The sequence below is a fragment of the Myzus persicae genome, unplaced genomic scaffold, assembly GCF_001856785.1.
Source record: "Myzus persicae strain clone G006 unplaced genomic scaffold, MPER_G0061.0, whole genome shotgun sequence".
Taxonomy (NCBI): domain Eukaryota; kingdom Metazoa; phylum Arthropoda; class Insecta; order Hemiptera; family Aphididae; genus Myzus; species Myzus persicae.
Window position 1 is genome coordinate 112,383 of NW_019104070.1, and position 27,181 is coordinate 139,563.

At 31.5% G+C, this 27,181-nt stretch overlaps 1 protein-coding gene across 6 annotated transcripts in view; it reads left to right on the forward strand.

Annotated features, from left to right (window-relative positions):
• Nucleotides 1-24,940, forward strand: part of LOC111038322 (calcium-activated potassium channel slowpoke) — a 71,002-nt gene extending 46,062 nt beyond the window's left edge. For 3 of the 6 annotated variants that reach the window (XM_022321360.1, XM_022321362.1, XM_022321357.1), the window contains exons 13-28: nt 2,563-2,718; nt 3,529-3,605; nt 4,799-4,855; nt 6,253-6,303; nt 9,824-9,886; nt 10,668-10,697; nt 13,108-13,234; nt 13,589-13,651; nt 14,358-14,529; nt 14,635-14,859; nt 15,004-15,187; nt 16,562-16,812; nt 17,800-17,912; nt 19,220-19,381; nt 22,177-22,270; nt 23,460-24,940. In XM_022321360.1, the coding sequence (XP_022177052.1) occupies nt 2,563-2,718; nt 3,529-3,605; nt 4,799-4,855; nt 6,253-6,303; nt 9,824-9,886; nt 10,668-10,697; nt 13,108-13,234; nt 13,589-13,651; nt 14,358-14,529; nt 14,635-14,859; nt 15,004-15,187; nt 16,562-16,812; nt 17,800-17,912; nt 19,220-19,381; nt 22,177-22,270; nt 23,460-23,546 (1,912 nt within the window). In that variant the 3' untranslated portion in view covers nt 23,547-24,940. The remainder of the gene's footprint in view (nt 1-2,562; nt 2,719-3,528; nt 3,606-4,798; nt 4,856-6,252; nt 6,304-9,823; nt 9,887-10,667; nt 10,698-13,107; nt 13,235-13,588; nt 13,652-14,357; nt 14,530-14,634; nt 14,860-15,003; nt 15,188-16,561; nt 16,813-17,799; nt 17,913-19,219; nt 19,382-22,176; nt 22,271-23,459) is intronic. The other 3 variants (XM_022321358.1, XM_022321359.1, XM_022321361.1) reach the window with 3 other exon arrangements.
• Nucleotides 24,941-27,181: the final 2,241 nt, after the last annotated feature.

Consider the following 27,181-nt stretch of genomic DNA (forward strand, 5'->3'; position numbering starts at 1 on the left):
ATCATTGTACTTCCGGATACTACCACATCGTGGACATATTTTCAGCACAAAACAAAACAAACTGAACTGTCTATTCCTCATATAGAATTATTTCCTAGTTATAATATTTCGTCTATGCAACATATCTACATTTTTTTAAGCTTATTCAAAATTAGAAATAAATGAGTCTTTGAAAATGAACACATTGAGTCCAAGCAAATCTTATTCATTATTGTATGTAGGTAGCTCAACAGGGAATTTTCTGCCCCATGAACCGTGGACATCAACCTAATTGTTTCTATATTCGGTTGTCGTTTTATTTGTTCGCAAACAAGCAAGTGGTAAAATTCATCGTCTATACAATGAAAAGCTATTCTTTTACCATTCGAATATTATATACGTAATTATATTTGTTTCGCGAACCGTGTATCCAGCCACTAATACCGCGTCCGGTGTGTCAGTAGCGTGTGGTGAAAATTGTTACTTAAAATAATATGTGATATATAATACTCGTATTATGTATGACGTGAAATACCCAGGTTATGAAAAGTCCAAAACATTTTTCAATTTTTTTATTCTTTACTTTTCAATGTAACGAAGCATGATGTTGGTAGTTCTGCTGCCAGTAGTCTTGTTAGATTTTTATTCTATATAGGCTATGGTGATTCATCAAGTATGCTCACCCAATAATTTGGTTCTTTGATATTAAATTGATTAAATCACTGACAGTTTGTATTTTTAGTATGTAAAATTAAGAAAGATCATATTTTCAAACTCTTGATAATTAGCAGGCCATTTAATGAGTATAATAGTGACCTGTGACCATAAAAACTTGTTTTCTTCAAATGAGAATCATACTTTTTTTATTGCTAAGGAGATTATAATTTTTTTTAATTTAATAGATTTTGAGATATGGGGACTATGATGATTTAAAAATAGTATTTAATATTAATATAAGTATATTTTTTATACGATATTTATTTTACGTGCTATATTATGTGTTAAAATTTTATGATTGTAATAATTGGCGAGTATAATCAGTACTCGACTAAATGTTATTTAATATTTTTTATATTTTATGTAAAACTTCTCTAATCAAATGATTGTTATACGGAGTATAAAAAGGTCAATTACACAAAAACACAAAAACTACTTGTTCAAATTTTAAATGAAATGTAACAACATTGTCAATGAAATAATCGACCTAACAATCCACAGTAAATAAGGGTAGGTCTCATTTGATAAAAATTAGCTTATATACAGGGTGCTCATAAAATAGTATACAAACCTAAGTATCTATAAATATTGTATTTGTTAAAGGATAAAATATGAGGTGAGCATTATTGGTGAATTACCCTATATGTTTATATATTTATATGTGTCAATGGAATTAAAAACCCTATTATAAATACATGTTACGTATATCGTGTACGTGTATTTTGAGCACGGTATTTGCATGTGAAAAAAAATAGTTAATATTTATAACAATTTACTTTAGAATATTTAGCCAAAACAATTAATATTATTATTCCAGCCGTACACTATAATTTATAAAACAATATTGTGGTAAATATAGACAATAATTATTAAACAATATTATATTATACAATTACCTATCATAATTATTTTTTTACTGATTTTAGTTCTGACAATTTTTTGATTATGTTTAATTTTTTGTAAAAATATACAAATATTTCACTCATTCTATAATTATCATTAAAATAATTTACCACACTCACATCAAAATATCATTTTTTTTTGATATTCGTTGAAAGAAAATGAAAAATGTCAACGATTTATCGATACAAACAACTGAATTTATTATTATTGGTAATATCGCGTTTAAACATTGATCCACACGCTACTTAAATTACTCGTATACTTATACCTAATTACTAATACGATTCATTTAGTTGTTTTACATACTCAATATACATATAAGTATATATAATAATAAAATTCATTCGTCGTTAGTTTTTATAAATTTTTTTTTAATATTCTTAACACTAATATAGTTTTTACGGGTTAGCTGATTACCTCCGACAATTTTTTGATTATAATATTTATATTATACATTACATATATATATATATATATACATGAATATATTTATAAAGTCACGATTAAGACTTTCGACCCTAATGAAGGGTATCCGTATATGTGAGGTCAACAGCTATAGACAACCCAGCATGATAGATAAATTAATATTTCGATGGATATAATATAATATATTATTGTTATAAACTTTTTAGTTATCATTATAATTATAACTATATAGAAATCGGTCAAGAACCCCATGATGAAAACATTAATCAGCATGTACAAAAATGGCTTATTCTTTTTCTTTATCGAAAGCTTATTAAAAATATGGCATGAATGCATGGTGCATAATAGTTATTTTGTATCGTCGTCGTATGTGCTTGTATTAGTGTGGTTTGCGCATGATAAGTTTTCATTTTTATTTTTCAACAGCCGACACACATTCCGACCAAAAAAAAAATATATATATACTTAATAATCACATACGATTCTTTACGATTCCAAAAAAACTCGTCTAATGCTCCTCCGTGTTATAACGTGCAGGTTGTGCTTCACGAAGCTGAAACTTCTGCTGTTGGCCATAGAAATAAAAGGCGAGGATGGACGGGACAGCAAGATATCAATAAACCCCAGAGGTTCCAAGATACAAGCGAGCACCCAGGGGTTCTTCATCGCTCAGTCGGCCGACGAAGTCAAAAGGTTTGTACGATTCATTGCTAGGCGTGCCGAAGCGCTCTGAGCATCAATCATAAGCAATTTGTATTGAGTTACTAATTTTTTTCGTCAACTGGCTTGCCATTATTTGTTTTTGAAATCATTTAAACGTGATACCTTAAGGTACTCGTCATCACTAATCAGTCTCGTGAGAGGACACAATATTTTGTAAAACCACATTAATTCTAGAATAAATACCGATGTCAACATTTCGTTGTAACGTCGTTGATTTCGGTGTTTTATATATTTATTGATAACTAATAAATAATTTGAAATCAATTAAGAGTTTAGAAAAAAACGTTCATTATTAAGGCGGAAATTAAAAAAAAACATCAAATGTTTCTACTTATAATTGTTTGTTCCATAGTAATTATTAACGACAGTAAAAACTTGTGTTCGTGCTGCAAGTTGATTAAAATATTGAAAATTAAAATTAGGTACTCAAGTTCGGTCTCAAATTTCAAGAGTCGACTTCATTAATATACATCATCGTAATACACAGTGGTCCTTGAAATTACATATAAAGTTCACTTTATTTTATAGTATTAAATCTTCAATGGAAATTTTGAATTTCATATTATTAAAGAATAATACTTATACTTGTCAATGCATGCGATAATTGTATTACTCGTTGACAAAATGGCGGCGTACCAACTACTCCCAAAGCGTATTATAATATTAAATAGTGGTAGAACATAATTTGAAGAAAAAAAATATGAGTAACAAATAATTATTTAAAATACTGCGTGTTTGTGTATAGTATAATTTTTTCATTTATTATTTATGTGCGTTTAGGGCTTGGTATTACTGTAAGGCATGTCACGAAGAAATTAGAGACGAAACGCTGATCAAGAAGTGCAAGTGCAAAAACTGTGAGTATCATTCGCTATAATTTTCTTTTACAGCCCTATTGTGTATGTGAATCTTCAAATGCACTGGTCGACAAATCTATATATATGTACCTAAGTATAAAGTGTCTGTACTATTTCTTTTATTTTTGTGCGACTTAAATGATTGTTATTGTCATACCTCTATTCTCGCATACCTACCCATATTTTCATACATATATTTATATAGATATATTCGTATATATATTTATATATATTTATTAATGCAACCCTGCAAATAAACAAAAAAAAAAACACATATTTTTTCATTCTTTCATATTTTTGGTTTTTGTTTTTTGTCTAGCCCGCCCATATCCCACCGCTGTAGACCGATTTACTGTGCGTCGGAACAATGCAATATATAAACTTATTAAATTCTAAAATTCGAACCACGTGCCCATACAATTACGACCAGTATTGTTATGTGTATTAAGGCTTTAAGTTCGGGCGCATATTAAATCGACTTGTTTTTCAATACGAAACGAAAACACCTTTGCCCATTTGCACTCCAAAGTAGAACGAAATGTATACACACATTATTATATTTTGTTTAACGATACATGTATATATATATTATATTATGTATAATTATATATATATGTAATACATCTAAATTCTACATAAATATACAATGTAAATGTATACAATATTGTATACATGTATATTGTACGTTGTGTATATAATATATTAAATATAAGCCACATACATACATATTATTTTTATTTTTTTTTTGTCCACCACCTGACTACCGCTCACGACGATCACACGTTTTACGAGCTTAAGCAGCTTTATATTTTATTTATTTTTATACATATCGTAGAATTTTTTTTTCTTCCATTACACAGCTATGTAATAATATATGCTGCATGTAATGTAACAACAGGACTACTACACTACCTGTAATAGTTTTTTGTTTACATTTTTAACACATGTTATTATTATCATCAAATAAAAATACGATAATATTATCTGAAATATTCTGAACGGAAATTCAAAACCAAAAAAAAAAACATAATAATTTTATACAGTTGTAAAAATATATTATACGATTTGTGCTCATAAAAAATACCCTAAACAATAATTAAGTTAACAATATTATGCTGGTTATGTTTTTTTTTTCACATAAAATGTTATTACTATTACGTTCAAGTATTATAGAGAGAGACACCATGTTACAGATGTCGGTATGATTATGATGGAGACTGGAATGTTGGCACATAATTATAATTTCGAGGGTACTTATAAAAGTTTCAAAAAAATATAAAAAGTTACATGTGTTTGTGTTTTGAAGTCCGCTTGCCTGAATACGTCCATAAATACCTGATCAATAACAATTTAATATAATGTTTTAACCAAATATTACAACGTCTCGTCCGTATATATTATAATATTATTGTTTTTTTTTTTTGTAACCAAACGAATACTGTTGGGTTATGAATTAATTTTGTGCAATTTTGATTATTCGTAATAATAATCGTTGAGATGAGGTCCGGAAGTCGATACCCTTGAGTCAAGTGGCTGTTATTTGATTACCAAAAATATGAAGTGTGCTCTACACATAGACATTTTTAATATTTTATAATATATTTTTATTCTAATTATTTTTCATCATTTAATAAATAAGTCCCCTTACACCTAGGGTTGAATTTTGTTGAGACTTTTGTAAATAGATAATTCTTTAAGGTCATCTATTTTTTGACTACGCATAATCATCATATCTGTATATAAGTGAAACTACATTATATATAATGTTCATTGTTCGGAATGTAGATATTAACTAAAATATATAACTAAATATAACTAAATTATTATTATAACACGTTTTTATTATTTAATTTATCCAAGATCATTTTTTTTCTTAATGTAATATGTATTTTGATTTTACCTATTTAATAAAATATATATAAATGGTTTTACCCGTATAAGGTAATATTTACCAATGTACTGTATATAACAATAAACACTCCAAAAAAAAAATAACACATATATTATAATTATTTCTATTGAAAAGTAGTACCTAGTATACTTAAATGATATACACCCAAATGTAAATTAATTGTATAAACCGTTGCAATGCAACTTGAATCACTAATTATATTCTGTTAAAGTTAATAATAATACAAGCAAAATCGTAAATTTGTATTGTTTATACAAACCTGCAATATTAATAATATATTAATATTTATCTGATTTGTATTTGAAAACTTTTCCTAAATAATATTTTTAATTTCGTTATAAATACTAATAAATTTGAGTGTTTAAAATAAATGTTTTGAAATTTGAAGACATAATCGATTAAGTCAATGTGATCAACCTCCGGTCCTTGTTCGTGAGTATGAGTGTGTGTACCTTGTACGAATGTCTATTAGAATTCTAATGTTGGAATATTGAATTAAGTTCCTTTTTTTAATAATTATTAACGATTTAACTAAAATTATATAAATTTATTATTCTTTTACTAAATTAGGTTTTCCGGTTTTTTTATAAACGTGACTAAAAATGTGAGATTGTTTTGTGTGTATTTGGACTGAAACTAATAAAACGTTTTTTCAGTAGCGTATAAATGACAATAAAACACAATAATTTTCACGTTTTCAATTTTTGTTTGTTTTTTTTTCTAATTTTAACACAGTGGCGACATTCCGGAAAGGCGTTCGCGCTATACAAATGGTCGGACGGGCAAGTACGTTCAAATTCTCCTTAAATCAAATTTCTTGTTTGTCTACGAATTGATGCCTTTTTGATTAATTTTTTAGCTGGTTTTCTATAGTTAACAAATATTGTTTATTTATATATATTTGATATATACATATATAGGTATATATATATTTATTTATGTGTGTATCTGACGTATACAATATATGGATATATGTATTATATATCTATCTATAATGTCTATTTAATAAAAATGTATTTTCCTCTTGGTTTTTAATCGGCAGTGGGTTTATTTTTCTTTCGTATTTTCTGTGCTGTTGAACGTTTTACTTTGTGTGGTTTTTGTTTTTTCCCTTTTTACGCTTTCTACCTAAAATAACCAATAATACCAAGTTAACCCTCATACAACATAACCTATCTTAGGTATTATTTGTATTAACAAAAAAAAAAAATAATAATAATAACATAACGATCACATATTGTTCTATACATTGTAATGAGCAATTTTTTTTTTTTGTTGTACTTATGATGTCTGTTCAATAAAAAAAAACATTACATAACGCGTAGGACTTATATAGTTGTTATTACAAGCAATCAGGCTGACATATTTTATTCTCACACGAGTAGTTAAATATCATTTACAAAATGATAAATTATTCATCATTTTTCTTTTATTTTTATTTTTGGACTCCACTATTGTAGTTAGTTTTGGGATGACTGCTGCATGTTTTCATATTGGGCTCATTGTTTATTACTATTCTTCCGTAGGTATATTAGTTAGGTCGATTAGGTTTAGCATGCTATTGTAATAGTTGGGTACCTACGTAATGAATACCATTCTAAAAGTTATACTTATAATAATAAATGGTTAATATTGGTTTTTCTATTACATTATTGGTCGACCGGTATAGACGTATATATTCGTATCTGTTAGTTTTATATTATTTTTATTTTTATTTTTATTTTTCAAACACAACGTTTAGTTTTTCGCTAATATTGATTGAATATTATTATTTGTTTTTCGGATAATTTGTTCTCAGAAAATTGTATTAAATTCAACGTGTCTTAGAAAAGTACCCAACGACGTGTGAAAGCATGACGTTATCTTCTTTGACTTTGTTTTTATCCTTTTTTCCTGCTATATGATACCAACGGATACTCTTGACTGGGACTATAACCGGCGGGATTTGATGGCATAGATCATATTAATATATTTTTGGCCGGTTCTCATATCCACGTTCATAGTATATAGGTACTATATAACAACACTGCCACAGGTCAGCCGTCGCCGAACGTCGGAAACATAATCGATCGGCGCGCAAAAAACAAACAAAAATCCTACAGTCCAGTCTCGATAACTCAGATCTCAAGAGGAATAAAAAATTCGACCTATACATTTTTTGAGTTTTATGAGTTCCTCAAACACAACTTAAAAATACTTCAAGGAGAAAGAAAGCAATTTGAATTATCGAGGTTTTCGAGGTATGGCTGTATTTTTTTCCATCGCTTGTATAGCCTATCGGTATTATAACAATATCATACCTACGTGTTGTTATTTTCCCGGAAAAACAAAAATATACATACGATCATATTATATTATATATATAACCACCGTAGTGGGTGACCGCGATTTTTTACGAATCCAATGTCACAAATATACGCCTATATTTAGTCGGCCAACCCGCGAGTGAAACGCGAGAGCCGATTCACGTACGTCTTGGTTTTCTAATACCGTTTCTGCACCGGTGTAGTAGGTACACACGCACACACGATGACGACGTTTATTGGCACTTTCGGATGCCGTCGAAACATCATCGAATTGCTCTGCGGCTAAAATACACTGTATTAAATACCGAGTCGTCGAGGCCGTTTCTTGTGTGTGTGTGTGTGTGTGTGTGTGTGTGTGTGTGTGTGTGTGTGTGTGTCAGACAATGCGGACGCAGGTCCCGACGGCGGCAGCGTCGACGGCTTGCGGCGTTCAAAGTTTTTGGCCCTCGTCCATTTTTTGCGCAGTTGTTGTGGGTACCTATTATATTATACGAATGCGCGATGGCGATTGCTGGTGAACTTTAACATCCGCCCCGGAGATTGATTATTGTCACACTAGTTTGTAACTATTAATTACCATAACTATAGTGATAATATCGTTTTCATATTATAAAAATAGAATATCAAATTATGACGACCATTATTTAAATTATGTTTTGGTTAGGTTAGGTTCTTACGTTAGGTAATTATGGTTTTACGTGTTTGCTGCTGAAGATGCACGCATAATATTATTATATTATGATAACCTCGCATTATAGAGTTGCATGGTCTTTTTCGAGTACTGTTTATTTTTCTGTTTTGTAAGTATTATTATTATTTTTTGAACAGAGTTGGATGGTTTGAAGTAAGTTGATAATAATAGTATATACCTATATATTGAAAATTGAAGAAAAAAACACCGTAGACTTAGGTGTGGGTAGAACTGAACGCGCGTTGGCTTGACCTCGATATGACAACGTGCCGGCAAACAGATAATAATAATATGATTCTTTATCGAAGATTTTTTCACGAATCAGTCGATAATGATAACTGCGAAAAACGATACGCTTTCATATTATTGAGATTGTAGCTGCTCAATTTGTTTTTTGAGTTTATCCACTGATAATCTTAATTTGTTGATGAACTGCTATTATAGATTTATGTCGTGCGTCGTTGTTACTATTCCATATATATTTTTATGTTGATTAAAATGTCAGGTACTTATCTATAAATATGCAAAATAACAACTCGCAATTAAGTTATTTCAATATATTATCTTCTGTATATAAAAAAAAAAAACTCAAATATAATATACAGTATACACGTAAAACTGTACAAATCGATAGATATAACAGTCAATCGTATTTTAAAACTTAACTCAATATTGTTCACGCTACACGGTAATACAAAATAAATTTATTCAAGTTGTATGCAATCTTCAAACAAATATATTGACAACTTTATCTTTCAAATATATACAAGTTTATTAAGTACCAAGTGAATAATGATTACAACCATAGTATGAACACAAAGCTTTTAGTATTTTGTCCGTTGGAATTTTCATTCGCTATTAATTTAAATTCGTTAAACATTTCAACTTGGTATATTTGAATTACATTTTTAACAAATAATATTATTTTACTACATTATAGTTAAGAGTATTCGTTGATATAGTTAAATATTTTATTTTTCATTCCTTTGCAAATATACGTCATGATAGGTTTATATAAATGTATAGGTACCTACCTACTTCAGATGTAAAAAGAATCAAAATGTTCGATAAAGAATCCAAAATCAATTCATAATTTATTTCATGATCTATTTATCATCGCTCAAACTAGGTTTTTGTATAAATTGCGTATGGAAATATACTACGATTAATAATTTGATTTCGTGTGTTTGTTGGGGATAAATTATGAAACCATAATACTTGAATATAACATCCTTAAATTGTATTTATTTATTTTTTAAATAAAAACAATTATGTCGGTTAGTGAATTTTGGAATGTATGTTCTTTCAGACGATCATCCTCCCCCCACGGAAACTCCACCAACTCTTCCAAAGAGAGTACATAATATCAGAGGTACAACAATAAAAACAAAACAAACTGCTGTTGCTTTTGCCTTTATATTGTCTTAAGTGCATTGTGTCTTCGACGTGGCACTCTTGATGGTTCCTTCATTCCTTCATCTTTGTTTCATATTATAATACATATACATCCTTTCACGTGTTTTTGTTCACAAGAAAAAAAAACATTAAAGAAATAAGCACATGTTATATATTATACAAACTCTCATTATGCGACACAACAATACGATTTTCTGCCAATTTTCACGATCAAAACTTAAATCTATTCGATTCCACAAACATATACATTTACATCTCAACCTATCCGTGTGAAATGTAAGATGTATACCTTCCCGTTTGTTTGAACATTGTTTTTAATTTTTTTTCTTTTGTACATTTTATTTCATTTTTCTGTAGATTATATTATATTAATTTATACGTTTATTATGCTGTGTGCAATGTTAGGCATCATAATAATGTATGGCGAAATATTATACACTCGCTATTTTATTATTACTTATTATTTACAATTTAAATTGCTCTTGAGAACGTTGTTTTTCGAAGCCATGATATTTACAATTGCTTGATGTGCGCTGGCCTTAATTATATATAATTAAATTATTATTATTATTATTGGGTTTTGTTAATATCGCTTTCGTGACATTTGTTAGTAATTTTGTTTTTGGTTTTTTGAAGTGTTTTTATTTTGTGTATTTGACGTCTACTAAAACTCTTATTCTCTATACTAACGCTTTTTAATAGTCTTTGTATTTTTTTTTTGTTTAACCTTTTCTCAGGTGACGTCGGGAAGGAAAAGGAAATAACACGTAAGTTGCTATACAACACTGTAAATTAAAATAATATATCTAACCAATAGTTTTTGCACAATGCACTTTGCCGCGCGTTTAAAAGTAAACGGCCGTTGTAGTAACCGTTGTCCCAAAGTTTATGGACCATTATATTATTATAACATTAATGTGAACCGAAGATCAACTGCAGCGCGTTGTATTGTAGATGCACACGACGACATTTTAGCCTTAGCGATAGGACGAGATCGTATTAAATTATCATTGAAATAAAACGCACGAACAAATACACGACGGATCTTATACCCAAATACGTAATAAAACAAAAATCAACTGAGTGGGTCATTGCCGGCGCGCGTTTAATAGAATATTATGTTCGTTTACAGTTGTGCATCGTGATATAATTATATGAATGTAGTCATATCATATTAAGAGACTTCCAGTGGTCGGAGTGGATCAAAATAATATTTGGTGGTGGGGGAAAGGGGTACTAATTCAGTTCGTTCCCAAATTCATAAGCTATAGTAAAATCTTTATCGGTCATTACTCATTAGTGATCATTTATTAATAAATTGCTGTTTCTACATATTATTATTATTTTGAAATCACAACATTAGGTAGCAAAATTTTGGATATTTTGGTCTACTAAATTTTATAAAACAAAACTTAGGCAACATCATGGTTTATGATAGTTGCATTTATTATGTAATCAACTGAATTTTTTAAACCAAAGACGGATGAGTAATTTTGAACTAAATCATTGGAAATATGGAAAACGACTGTAAAAGAAGTGGATGCGTGGCAATCCCTTTATACTCTACCTCACTTCGATCACTGGAAATGACGGTCATGTAAATCACAGCAGGATCAAAATTCGACGGTTCCGTTTGCAATAGTCCGATATCCAGCTGGTCCAACCGGGGGGGGGGGGGATATACACTGCAAGATGACGATATTGATACGGGACAATTGAAAATCTTTTGAAAATGACTTTTGCGCGAGTTTAATTATCTACTCCTTCACTGTCCCTCTCATATGCTGGTGTTTTATTCTACCCTATAATTATTTTGACTCATAACCTATATAATATCTAGTTACCGTTCTAAAACTTTGACGCCGAAATTCGAGTGGAACGTTATAGTTTTGATACTGGGTCACCGCCCACCGGGGTTTTTGTATACGATATACCTAACACGACTTCCTCATCTAATGTAGACGAGAGCTGCAGGCCGACGCTGTTAAAACGTAATAATAATAATTATACTTTTGATGCTTACATATAACTTTACAAAACATCCTGTGTCCGACATAAGCCATCATCGAGTATGTACGAACGACGTTAAGGTTCGAAGTAGGTGTTTGATTTTTTACTCACGTGTTACAACACGAATGGTTTTCAACGCTACTACTGTTTTGTTATTATAAACTACAATGTTTCTACGACAGCTACCTGCGCTATTAGATTCATATCGTAATATAAGTCGACTAACATTGTTTCAACATTGACTGTTTAGGATATTAAAATGTAATTATAACAACAACCGCTATACCAGCTGTATAACGCGCTAATAACAATAATACCATCGTCGTCCTAGCGTTTTATATCCTCGTTATATTTTCCGGATGAGAGCCGATAATTTGTTAGGTCCTCGATATCTGTTATCGATTATTTATGATGCCCCTACCCTCCACCCACAACTATTTTCATCATTAAGCGGAAGACTTTACTGACCGTTACTAATATGGTAGATGTTCGTAGTTTAGCGTACTTTTAAAGGACCCGGCAAAGCGTATTACACAGTTTGCTCTGCTGAAAACAGCACTATACTAATACAGCAAACAACCAGTGGTGTACTAAGCTGATTTATAATATTCAAATATTAAGGCGTGGTTCGAAAAATATGTTGGCATCAGAGGTGGCGTGAAATTGTGAAAAAGAAGTGAAATTCGAACTTCGTAATGAGATACTGTATCGTGAGGGGTAGGGTGACGGTATTTGAGATGAACCCTTGCCGAGTAAGACCGTATGCTGTAGTTGGTGGTGGTGGTGGTGGTGGTGGTGGTGGTGGTGGTGGTGGTGGTGGTGGTGTTGGTAGGAATACGGGGGATGGGATAAACGAGCAAAGAAGATTAAGGGGAGAGATAAATTACCGGCTCTAGTTTGGACAGTTTTAGCCGGGGAACGACGCACAATGGCTGCGAGAGAGAATAGTTTCGACGTTTGCCAACGGTCTTTGTGTGGTACATCGTTAATACGAGTTCAGTGGTGAGGACCGAGGGTAAAAGTTTTGAGGGGAGATGTAGAGCGGCGTGGTATAGGTGGTAAGACAGGGATGTGTCGAAAGAGAAGAGAGAGCCACCAAAAATAGAGAGAATACAATTTAAAATCGTTCACGAGTTCGACAACGTTATGTTCACTTTATATTTTCAGTGTTGGGCAACAAAAATACGCCAACGGCTATGCCCAATTCGATAATGACAGCGGCAAAACAGGTGAACAAAGTGAAGCCAATCAACCGTCCCGCGGACAAAGGGTCGCCCAACACAAACTACAACCGGTGAGATACAAGGCCTTTTTCAAAAATCCGATACTAATGTGAATTAATATTACAATAATGTACGAATAATGTATTCGGCCTTTTTTGTTGTTTTTGTTTTTTTTTTGTGTTTTTTTAACATATTTTTTTAATTTAAATTTTCACACTAACGAATTCTTAACAAATTCTATTGCATTAATTCCTTACACGAATCCAAGCTCTAACACATACTTGATCATACACATATTATAAAATAAGTAATAACCACATATGGTTTATACTATTTTTTTTTTTTTTGATTATTTTCCATTTTTCTCTCCTTTTTATTCGGTGTAAATTAAATGTTTGATCGTGGTCGTCTTGAATATATTGCAGAGCTCAACAAGAAGAAGGAAGCTACGCCGGATATCAACTCGCATACGAAGTTAAAAAATTATTGTACGCTTTCTACTTAATATTTTATACTATTCCACCACTCTTGTCCTGCTTGTTTCTATATGTTGTTATTTTTTCAATCCTATGTTGTTTGCTTTGTATTATTAATTCGCTTGACTTATAGATATATTTTTCGTTTGTAGCTCAATAAGTTTTTTTTTTATTAGATTTACTGTCTTCTTCATTGATAACGGGTCTTAAATATTTAACACTTAGATTATTTGAGTTATTTTTCAAAAATTATACTTTAAAAAAAAAATACCATTTCTGGAAAACGGCCATCGATTTATTTGTACACGAATCAGCTTCAAAGCATTTTTTTTAACTGATGCAAAATAATAATTTATGATTAGATTATTGATGTGAATTCGATTAATAAATATTTTGGAAAAATCGTTTGATAATTTTGAATAATAAGTTATATCTATAACATGTTAGTTACATCTATTATATTTTTTCAACTCAGTGTTTATTTCGTCATTTGTAATTTATTTTATCAACATGAAATATGTACCTATATATAAATTATATATTATTATTTTATTCATTTCATAAATTATTTTTATTATTTTCATTTTTGTAGCAGCAATATTATCTTATCGAGTAAAATATTATGTTGAAATTATTATTGTTGAACTTGTTCATGGTGATTTGTGCTTAAGGCTAAATTAATCGAAAAATCTTTCATTATTTCCATGCGTGATCGAAGACCGACGACCAGAGGAGGATCAGCTGGCACAAACATAAACAGCAACGGTATTCAAATCGGTATTGCCGACGACCAGGCGAAAGACTTTGATTTCGAAAAGACTGAAATGAAGTACGACTCCACTGGCATGTTCCACTGGAGTTCGGCTAAAAGCCTCGAAGAATGTATCTTGGTAAGTTACATTGGAAAACTGTACACTGTTTGACAATGCGTCGTATTCACTCAGCTATCCCGCATACAAACGCGTATTTTAATATCGAAAATTTAAATTCTTCAGGACAGGAACCAAGCCGCAATGACCGTATTGAACGGCCACGTCGTGGTGTGTCTGTTCGCCGATCCGGATTCGCCGTTGATCGGACTAAGAAATTTAGTTATGCCTCTGCGGGCGTCAAATTTCCATTACCACGAGCTCAAGCACGTGGTGATCGTCGGTGCCGTTGACTATATCCGCCGAGAGTGGAAGATGTTACAGAATTTACCGAAGATTTCGGTGCTCAACGTAAGTGTCTCATCGTCACTACGCTTATTAATATTTGTATAAAAAAATTGCTATCGCCTTGCGTTTTTTATCGGACAGCAAAAAGAGTACTATAACTACAGTTTTTATTTATTTATTGTTTCATTTTTTTAAAAACATTTTCAGGGATCGCCACTGAGTCGAGCTGACTTGCGAGCGGTCAACGTAAATCTGTGCGATATGTGTGTGATATTGTCGGCAAAAGTTCCTAGCAATGACGACCCTACGTTGGCCGACAAAGAGGCCATTTTAGCGTCACTGAACATCAAAGCGATGACTTTCGACGACACCATTGGAGTGCTCACGCAAGGTAAAAAAAATAAATTATAAAAAAAAATAAAAGTGTTCGTTAAATATTTGTTTAAAAGTGAATACAGCTGACACTGTATTTTTTTCTCATAAAAAAACACCATTTATTATTTTATGTTATCGTTGCCGTCTTTATAGTGTCTATTGTATACTTTTACTATAAAACGTATTCGAACAAATGCAAACATTTTTAGAATGTAAATCTCATAGGTTATTCACATTCAATTCTAACCTTTTCGAAGAGTTTATTTAAAAGGAGAAGTAATAAAATGATAGCTATTTTTAATTTTAATTGGATCTTCCATTTTATAATTTTAGATTTAAATTCACGAAGTTTTAATCGTTTAAAGTTCTGTTCATTCAGATTCGTTTGAATTGATTTCCAATTAAATCTCGAATTTCGCTTTAATTTGTTTTAGAGCCCGGTACGTATTATTCACTTAAATTAGTTTGGTGACTGTGTCTACATTACTTTATCCCGATCAACATAAAATACGATTTTATAAAGTTGTTACTAGCTGAAAGAGTTTAATTGAAAACCGTATGTAACACCACCAAAAGCTGTCTACTACACGAACAAAATTAATTGAAATATTTATGGGTTGTTGATTGGACTGAAAAACAATTTGAACCGATGTAGTTCTACATAATTTCTCGCGTATTAAATTGTCAACTATTCTTAACTTTCACTAATTTTATTTAAATTAAAATTGACGTACACTTTTGTTAATGGTAAGGGTTAAAACTTTGAATCATAGAACAAGAACTTCATCCGGATCGATTATGTTTACTTGTAGTTTGTGTATCGTATATAATTACGGTAGTTATATGTCACGCAAATATAAATCAACTATGAATTTTTACCTACTTTTTAAGACATAAAAAAAATTACAAATTAATAGATGGCTGTGAGTTAGTACAAGAGTTGATTATGGGATATTTTTTTAGTACAATATTGGCCAAGTTTGTGATAAAAAATGAATATAATAAAATAATGCGTCACCATTATATTGCATTTCAAACATTTTTTTTTGAGAAACTTAAACAGTTTAGTAGCTTAATTAAATAAAACGAAACCTGTTCATTGTTATACAGAACTTCTATAATGCTTTACTGAATTTTAAATATATTTAATAATACAATGACATAAATGTATACTATATTATGTATAGAAGCATAAAATATTTAGAATATTGTAGGTATTAAATATATTATAATATACAGGTATTTGGTTTTTTTTTTAAATTTATAATTTCTGAAATGTATTTTTGGAAATATCATCTGAACACATAAATATTTAAATGTATATAATATATAAGACTTGTTGTCAAAAACGATACATTCACATTTTATTTAATTTTGACACGTTGTGCAGACGAAACCGCGGTGACCAAACAATTCGATCCGGACGGTCTGAATTGTGCCGGCGGGCCCATAGTGTTGCAGAGACGAGGGTCGGTGTACGGCGCCAACGTTCCGATGATTACTGAACTGGTCAACGACAGCAACGTGCAGTTCCTCGACCAAGACGATGATGATGACCCCGACACGGAGCTGTATCTCACCCAGCCATTTGCGTGTGGTACGGCCTTCGCCGTCAGCGTCTTGGACTCGCTCATGTCGACGGTAAGTGGCATAATAATAATAACATGAAATAAATTCATCGAACATTGAAAATAATAATAATATTCACGATCGCGTACCACATGAAACAGTAATGGCCCCGGATGTGGGTCTCTTGCTTTCCCTGCAGGGAAGCTGCTCACCCCAACATTTTTAAAGATATAAATTAGGAAAAAAATTGTTTTGTAGTAAGCATGACTAAAGCTTATCGCAGCAACAGGTGCAAGTGGTGATGGAGAGCAATGAGACTCTGTACCCCTATTTCCGGTTCCGCTTAAAAAAGCTTACTCTACAAAAGGTACCATTGTACACTGAAGCCCTTAAGGTCGAACCTGAATAATTTCTACCGATAAAATAATTAAGATTATAATTTGTTGTTGTATACATACCTAATCATTACACAGTCTAAATTCTGGGGAAATGGGTGCTCGAGTTTGAATTAAAGAATTAGTGATAGCAATTATCAATTTAAATTTAAATCAAATTTATAATATGGGGATACTAATTTAGGAATTTAAAATACTTGTTAAAACCCTCACAATCAGTTGTGACATACTAATAACATTAAAAAAAAAAATTGAGACAAGAATAATATTTAAGTTTATTCTTTCTACTCTCGGAACTCTAAAAATATTCCAGAGATCACAGTACCCTTTGCTATATTTAGCCTAACCCTGACTGAGTGGGTCACTCTCGTGCTGCGCTTACTGTGACTTTATCGGCTGTTGACCTGTATACATAAAAGTTTACTTCCGCTTTGGGGTATTCGCTCGTCAGGACAATAATTTAAATCAAAAACTCCTTTTGACTTCTTATGAAAACCCCATGTAGAGTAGGACGTCAGCACACACTATTGACCTTTGGAATTTGACACACCTAATCTGTTTTTGCAGTAACGTGTTATAATAACAAGTGTGTGACATTAAAATAATACGACGGTGGAAAACATCATATAATATTTAATGGAATGCTATTTTGTTTTTGTTTTAGACTTATTTCAATCAAAACGCGTTGACGCTCATCCGATCGCTGATTACCGGTGGTGCGACGCCAGAACTTGAACTCATTTTGGCCGAAGGAGCAGGGCTCCGAGGTGGTTACAGGTTAGTTTCAAGTTTTGTACACTTATTATATACAATTGTGGGACATGACTACGCGAATTAACTACCGAACGAATGATCGTCGGCTTTTTTTGCTTCGTATGTCTTACGGTTGTAAAACGTAACGGACTTGTCGTTTATTTTCAAATATTTATACTCTCATTTTACGTACAATAAAGTGGATATAGTAAAGTATTTTCTTTATGAAAAATCAAACAAAACCATGTTAAGTCAGTACCCCGTTACTCGGGTGATAACTTCTTGGTTTCGATTAAAATCGGAGTTACTAAACTTTTTCACTCAGCATGGTAGAACGTTCGTACAACTTAATTTGAGGATCTTAATCTCAAATTAAACTAACAAAACTATGCCCCTGGCTAGTCGCAATAGTGTAATAAATAATAGCATTGTGCTCTGTAAAGTTTTTGAGTTAAAATATGCACCAGGGACGGTTCGTGAGTATCGCAGTTTAAACACGCAAACGACCTGAAGTTATTATTATACTTACCAGTAAAATACTGCATGTCGGTAGGTATTTATCGTGTTTTTTGTTTTTTGGAGAACACACATGGAACGCCTGGAGTCTATTTAAGTGAAAATAATAACGGCATGGTAGGAACCGAAATTGAGTCTCGGTAAAAAGCGTTTGAGAGAATATGATATTATTATTGGTGTTCAGGTATTGTATCTGTATAAAACATTAAAAAAGAACAACAAATAAATCAACAATATAACATTTTATAACAAATAAAAATAAACACCAGGCTATGGCAAGTACAAATATATTATTCAAATTCCCAAACTGGATAATATAGCTGTGTGGAATAAGAAATCTTAATTTTTGTTATTTTGCTATCAAATAAAATAAGTAATAACCTCAAATTATATTAAAATGAAAAATTCACTAGTGGCACGACTGAACAGTTGCCTTAAAACGATCTATTATTTTTAAAATGCAGTGTACTATTATATAAGTACCAATTCCGTATCATATCCATAGACTAAACATTCCAAGACAACTTGATTCGAAACATTGTCCCAGATATTATAATGGAGTACACAATTTAAATACTTAACTGTCAAATATTCCAATTATGTCGACATATTTTTATAAAACAAAATATTAGAAAAAAAACTCCATCATGGAAAAATGAAAAATACATAACATATAAACGTGGCCCGAGCTTCACCGATTGGAAAAATAAAGCGCAGGCCTTCAAAGTCTAAACTCTAAATCCATTATATATAGAAGTCAACGGTCTCGGTTATCATATTCAGTATTCTAATGACGCAATCGCACGGTTTTTCAGCACTGACGAGAGCTTGGCTAACCGCGATCGGTGCCGGGTCGGGCAGATCTCGCTCTACGACGGGCCACTGGCGCAGTTCGGTGAGGCCGGAAAGTACGGCGACCTGTTCGTGTCCGCCCTCAAGTCGTACGGGATGCTGTGCATTGGTCTATACAGGTACCGGTATGAACAACTAACTATACATGTTTTGTAGTTTGCTATTAACTTTAAGTGCCATAACCGCAAAACGGATTAAGAGGGGTCCCAGATCCGTCCCCGACACACGGTCGTCACAATCGTCATGATCGTGATCCATCGTCGTGATATCATAATAATATTATTTCGTTTCAGTACAAATTAATTTTTTTATTTCTTTATTGCAATCGTCCGAGGCGGCGTGTGCGAAGTATAGCTTTCGGATTCCATCGAAAGTTGTTATCGTACCGAGTGCTGGAAACTACAGAAACTTTCAGTCTGAAAATGGTGTCTGGTATACAATAAAGAATAAAAAAATCAAATTTTAAAACAGACTTAAAAAAAAAAAAATTAGTTATTAATAATTTAATTATATTATAATTATCGGTTTGAAATTATAAAGGCTCAGAGAATCGTATTGAAAACAAATATATTTTTGATTATTTAACGTTTTTAGCTTTAGTGTATAATTTATTTCTCAGATATAGTATCTATTTATAATTTAAAGTCCACATAACGTATTATTTATTTGATCACTTTTCCTTTTAAATTAATTTTTCCTACACAACTGGAGGTGTGTTTAATATAGAGATATATTTTTTCGGAAATCACAGAAATCAAGAAAATATTTTGACCTATTTTGCACTTGAGAGTTAAGGTGGTTTTCCAGCAGAACAATGACAAATATGATGTACTATGATTTATTTTATTTTATTAAGATTGATGACAAATATAATATATTACTCAATGTTATAAACAATAATACAAATAATTTAAAAAGAAAACTCTTATTTTAAATTTAAAACGAATTTGGTGACCTAACTATGTTGCCACTTTAAATATGATGTCACGACGGTTATTTCGTTTCCTCGACCAGAAGACGAATCGTATTACATACATCTTATTATAACATGCACACGAACACATGACATCACGACTGGCAAACATGACTACCATAACTATACTACATCGTTTTATAACGATATCGCTACCAGATTGTAGATTATTCAGAAGAGATCTCATTTGAGTCCTAGGAATAGTAAACCTAATAAAAAATAGACATAAAAAACAACAAACACTGTGGCACGAGATTTTGATACATATTAAGATTATAATATGTAGATACTGATTGATAAAACTAAATAAAGGTCGCTTACTTCAACATTGAATTAATACTAACTAATTATGAATTTGCGCTATATATATAAGGTCATAATATTGTCTATAGTTAACTAATGACTGGGCAACTTGAACTATAATAGTAGTGCAATATTATTATGTTTTAAAAATATAAATTAAAAGTATACATCCACTAAATATTTTGTAATCGAGCAGCACGTACTATCTTAATTGTACGAATTTTTCTATACTTAAAAATTCATAAGACGTGCTAAAAAGAAACCTATTTTATCACTACATATGTAAATTACATAGTTATAAAAACACTTGTTTTATTTATTTGAGAATCAAAATATTGGATATTGATTTCTGGGGATCATCACTTCAGCTTTTCCGAACAATCTACCATTATGTAGTTATGGTTATGGTATTATTGTCACTATGACAATTGAACGGACCGATGACTTGGGATTTTTAAATTACGAAGAAAATCATCTCGTTTTTCGATCGATTGCCAAGTACTTGACTTGTTCGTATTCGTAGCGTAAAGACGTCATGTAAGTGGTGTGCGTGTGCATGTGGACAACAAGTCTTAAAAAAAAAAAAATATTTTTGCTTTAATATTGTCATTTTGACGATTGCACGATACATTTATGCTGTCGAGGGGACGAAATATTTATCTGTTCGTCGGGGCCGAATCGAAAATGGTCTAAAAACAATCCGAAGACGCACAATTTGTTTTTGAACAAACCGCTTTTATCAAAAATATAGGTGTTGGCGCCGAATAATTTATACAAATATATTTTATGCTTTTTTCACTTTTTTTCTCACAAAAAAAATTTTAAGAGAAAAATATTGATCTCTAAAAGTGGTTATTTTATCGGGAAAAAATTATTATTTTAAAAACTTTAATTTTTAATTTAACATTTTTGAAAATAATATTTTTAAGTTGTTACAGAACAACGTTTTTGCAAAAAAATAATATTCTTTACCATTTTCTATTGTTGTCATTTTCAAAGTTAAAGATATTTTTCGAAGTTTTCATAATTATAAAATCAAATTTTGGACGAGAATTTGATGAGTTAAAAATATTTGAAATTTTAATGAGCATAATTTTGTGTATAACCTGTTTTGCTATTCGTTTCAACTCATCAAGGTTAACCTACTGGAAATTAAAAAAAAATAGTGAGCTACTCATCCAAAATTTGATTTTTATAAATTATAAATCAAAGTATTTTAAAAATAATTAATTTTTATAATAAGAAATGAAAATTGCATGTTTTTCGTTCAAAACAGAAAAAACTTATGATAATGATACATCATTAGGTGTTTTATAACTTAAAAGTTGTAATAAAAATATTATCGGAAATGGTTGTAATGTTTTCAACATTGATTATTTTTCGATAAAAGAATCACTAGCACAAGACCAAAAAAAAAAATTGACTGTGAGTTGTCCTTTTGTCGTCTTTCGGTTCAGACTGGATCCCTCTTAATTTACCCCTCCTCCTTCTCCCCGTTTGCATTACTGCGTGTCTGTGTGTATGTCTGTGGTGTCGGTGTACTCTTAAGTTATACTGTTTGTGAGTGTCGTCCCTTTTTTGCGTATTTTAACGTCGGCGACCGGACGTCGCTATTCTCATCCGGTCTCTTCGGTGTTGTTACAGATTCAGAGACAGGAGCTCGTCTTGCGACGCGTCATCAAAACGATACGTCATCACAAACCCACCGGACGATTTCTCACTGATGCCCACGGACCAGGTAACTTATTTCATATTAGTATAACCGTCATTCTAGATTTGTTATTTAATTTCTAGCAAAATATAATCACGATGGTTCTAATTTATTATACTGCATAGATTCGATTTATCAGACCTCGCGCGACCGTTATCATATCGCGACGGGACGACGGACGTCCTATATCTTCTTATAACACGCTTTATATTGTATCTGTAAAAATGTATCATATTATTCATATAGTTTTCGTTAAAAATGTTCTCCAGTAAAAAATAATAATTTCTCGATCGCTGGTCTATTTCTGCTATATAATAAATTATAGACGAAACAAAATATAAAATAAAATAAAACGAAATTCCTTTTTGTCTGTATGAGTTGACACGAATTTAAGAAGCGTCGTTCCAAAATAAAATCGTAGGTAGGTAGTAAAAAAAAAAAAAAAAAATGTATATGTATTATCATAATCTACGAGCGTGGCTTGAACACGTTATCCACCTCGAATCGAAACATTCGAAATCCCACCGTGAACTGACGCATTTATTTACTATTATATTTTCGAACCTCTCCACGACGGACAGACGGACTGTGTCAGACTGTTGCTGACGGTCGATTAAGATTCACACAATTTAATAGTTGCGGGCGGGCGCGTGTAAATTTATATCCCCCCCGCCGCGGCGGTGTCCGTAGGCAATATGATTCGAAAACGCGTTCTATTCTGGTACTCACCGGGTCACAGCTTCCAACGATGCGCAGCGTACTCTTTTACCAAAAACTTGGAGCCGGGCCAAGACGACATCGCGTCCGCGTGCGCAAGTGCAGCGTGGCTTGTTCGGATTATTCGTTTTGAATGTCGAGGTTAGCCGTTATTGTGTCGCGAATAAGGCGCGATGTCGCGCACAGGCGTACATAGGTGCCTATTCCATTATAATCATTATTATCGAATCGTACCTGATATATAGTTATTAGTTCATAATATGAGGTATTATTTGCAAAACGGTCGTTTTAGACCTTTCTGCAAAAGAAACCTCAAAAAACATACGAGTCCGAGTCGAGAATTAATCTTTTCGTCGGAGTTTTTTTTCGATGACAATATTATGTTGTTATTGTTTTCACGACGACAATGACGTCATACAATATGAAGATTTTTTTTTCATGGACTCAACGATTGGCTTTTCGTCGTTTATTAATATGAATTATTGTTTATCCGTCTTAGGTATTCGTGCTGATGCAGTTCGATCCTGGGCTCGAGTACAAACCCACCAGCAGGAACGGAGGACGTGCCAAAGACGACAATTCCTGACTATTGCTTTGTAGCGCTCTCACAGACGGTCCGTATTCGTACATCTAAATCGCATGGGGCCGGGCTCGATTGCGCGGCAATCGCACATGACAAACACGATCACCACAACCACCTCCACAACAACCTCCACGACCACGACCGCAACCACTACCACCACAACCTCCTCAACCACAACCTCCACGACCTCCAACACCTCCGCCTCCGCCGAACGTGGCTACACTACGATGGTTTTCTTCGTGTCACCTATTGTATTCGTTTTCTTTAGCAAACTCTGCTGTTTGTACTCCCGTTTATCGAAAATGCGAACGGTAGAACGCCGAGAATCATAGGCGTTTCGTCTGTTGTTTGTCCACTCATCGAAATCAGAACACGTTTGAAACGAAATCTTTCTGATATACCATTATCTGATCCCTACGCCGGACGTCGGTTAGGTAAACGTATCGAAGCACGTGATCGTCGATCAAAACCACATACTGTAACATATCCACCCAATCGCCGTGTTACGACTTCAAGTATACATCTTTCGCGTATTCGAGTACCTGTGCCAAATCACACACACACGCACCGATTAATATGCGTGTGCGTGTACTGGATAGTTGAAATTTTATAACTTAGGGGGTTAAACCTATGATGTAAAATTTCTTCCATCTAGTATAAGCACATACTATATTAAGTGTGTGTAGCTGTGCGTATTTGTACGTGTCTTCGCTTATTACTACGTGTCCATGCGTGTCGGTGTGTTTTGAAATCCTAACTTGCGCGTCTCGTTGGAACGATCAATGGTTCGGAGATCGCTCTGCGCGTTTTGAAAAATTTATTTTTCTCGAACACACTGGAAATAAACAGAATACAATCGTCATGGTCGTCAAATTTTTCGTTTCCCTTGTCAGGTTAACGGTCAGGTCCGGGTACACAATCGTTTCGATTCACGGGTCTGATGATTTCGAGTGTCTTGATGACCGTTGTCTCCAGGAGAAACAACTTTATGTCCACTTTTTATGTACCTCATGCCCTAATATTTATACAATTTTTTCCCACCGAAATGTTTTTTCCGTCATACTCGATCGTGTTGCCCACAACGTGTGCGCTGCCCCACTTTTCGAGTCTCGCCGCTGCGATTTAGACCGAAAACGAACGACGTGTTAGCGCTACACCCGTCGGTAACTTTTTTTGTATAGCATAAAATCTCGTTGTATAATAGTTTACATAAATAACTACTTTATCGTTTATATAATTGTCTCGTAATCGTAAAATTTGATTATAATTATAATGTGTATTATGTAGAACACCAAAAACAAAAGAAATATGTATAACGCTCGTTGTACTCTATAATGTTTTAGTATTATCAAGAGTGTAGTTTAAAATTATAATCGCCTATGTATTATACAAAAAAATATGAGAAAAACCTTAGGAGAGCCAATTTAAAAAAAATAATTAAGAAAACAAAAAAACTAAAAAAAAAATTGTATCGGAATATGCTGTACCCTAATATGCAGTATTGTTCTTTAGAAAATTCTTTATATATATAAAAACAAAATTGTAATTTGTTTTTTTTTTTATAATTGTAAATATCAAATGTAAAGTGGTTAAAAAAAATTTTAGAGTGTAAGTTGAATAACTGTACATTATTGATTTCGAACATTATTTTATACACTGCGTTACCGAATTTATAATTGTATTTCAATAGTCTGAAAGTTATCATTTTTGAGAAAAAAAATATTTCGTTCATGAGCAGCTATATCTTAATTTTAATTATTTTTTTTATCATCTACTAAATTAGTACGATTTTTTATCATTATTATTATTATTATAATTATAATTATAACCATCATAAATCGCGGCTGTTTATGAATTCTTGTTAAAAATCATAATAATATTTTCAAAAATCACTACAACGGCACTAAAAGTTTTTTTACACGCAATTTTTGTATGAACTTAAAATGAAGTTCATAAAAAAAAAGTATATATAGGTATATATAAATTAAAGTGTTATAGTTGAAATTACAAAATCACTGTTCTATTTATTCAAAATTGGGGGAATCGGGGGGGCTTGTGGGGAGCTTGTAATTATAAAATATATTTTTTTTTATTGTTATGACGCGTTTTACATATTGCAATTTCGTGTAAACAATAGCAATACAAAATGAACAAATAACTATTACGAAAAAAAAAAATATTTCTATAAAAATACGAACAAAATATAATATTGGCTTTCTGAGACAATCAATATTTCTAAGGATAAACATGTTAAAATCTTATAAACCTTAATCGCGCAATAGACAAAAAACGAAAAAAAAATTTAACAAAAATAATAATGATTGGACGTTTTATTTCTTGAAATAATTATTATAAAAATTGCATACTTGAATCATAATGACGAGCTTTTTGTTAAAAAAATACCCCCTCACAATATAATATTATGTACATTTTTTTTTAAAAAGACAAGTTTTGAATTTTAGTAATTTAAAATATCGCTTGAAAAAATTGACATCGTTTTTTTTTTTTGTAATCAGTTATGTTTGAAATTATTGTTGTTATATTATTGTTGTTTATTGCTATTGAAATAAAATTATATAATAATAAAAAATACTTAAAAACTATGCATAGTATTGTTTTGTTGATTTTTGTATATGCGAAAAAAAATGACTGCTGAAAAAAAATAAAAATATATTATGCTTTTTCAATAACGTGAGTATATTTTTGAAAATATATGGGCTATAGTAATAATTTTCTATTAGTAAATTTGGTATAAAAGTGTTTACGGTTAATACCAAATTGTATATGCGTTACAACTATATGAAAGATAAAAAACGCATTATTCAAAACCAACTTGCATTGTTTGTGCATAGATTACTAACTCATACATTAATCGTTGATCTAATGGGCTTATATTGCATCTTCTGCTGCCTATCAACCATCTCGTTTTCTAAGGTTTTAGAAACACCTAGTATCCAACGTAACGGAATAATGTCTAATTTTTCTTTTTCATATTGTAACAAATGTTGTAACTGTTTGTTGACCTCGTTGTACGCATTTTTAATGTTGTTTAACCCTCTAAGATAATCTGAGATTATGTGAGTATTAAAATAGAAGAATATTATATACATATTGTCTGTTGATTATGAAATATAAAGTACTGCCATATTCGAGTTTTCATTATTTTTCATACAGAAATAATAAAGTGCTGAAAATGTGAAAAACGTTTAAAAAATACATTTAAAAAATTGTCGATCCCTTTTGTTTAATAAAGTTTTATTATTTCAGGCACGATTTAGTTTTTACTGTTAGAATATAACTACGTGTCTTGTAAAGAATTTTTACTTTTTATTCCACTTTGACCATTATGGAGTAAAAGTACAGTAGTGTCCGAAATGAACCTATTTTACAAGTTCATTATTATTGTAAATATTTTTAATTAAAAAAACCAACACCGAAACACAAAACTATAAATTGTGTTCACTATTTAGAATGTAAAATAATTGTTTTTGATTTTTCAACTCGTTAACAATGTTTATTTCTCATCCATATGGTACTATAACGACGTAATTGATAATATTATAATACGAGATATTTGCATTCTTTTATTTTATATTTTGTACAAACATAAATGTGCCAAATTTACATAAATATTTTAT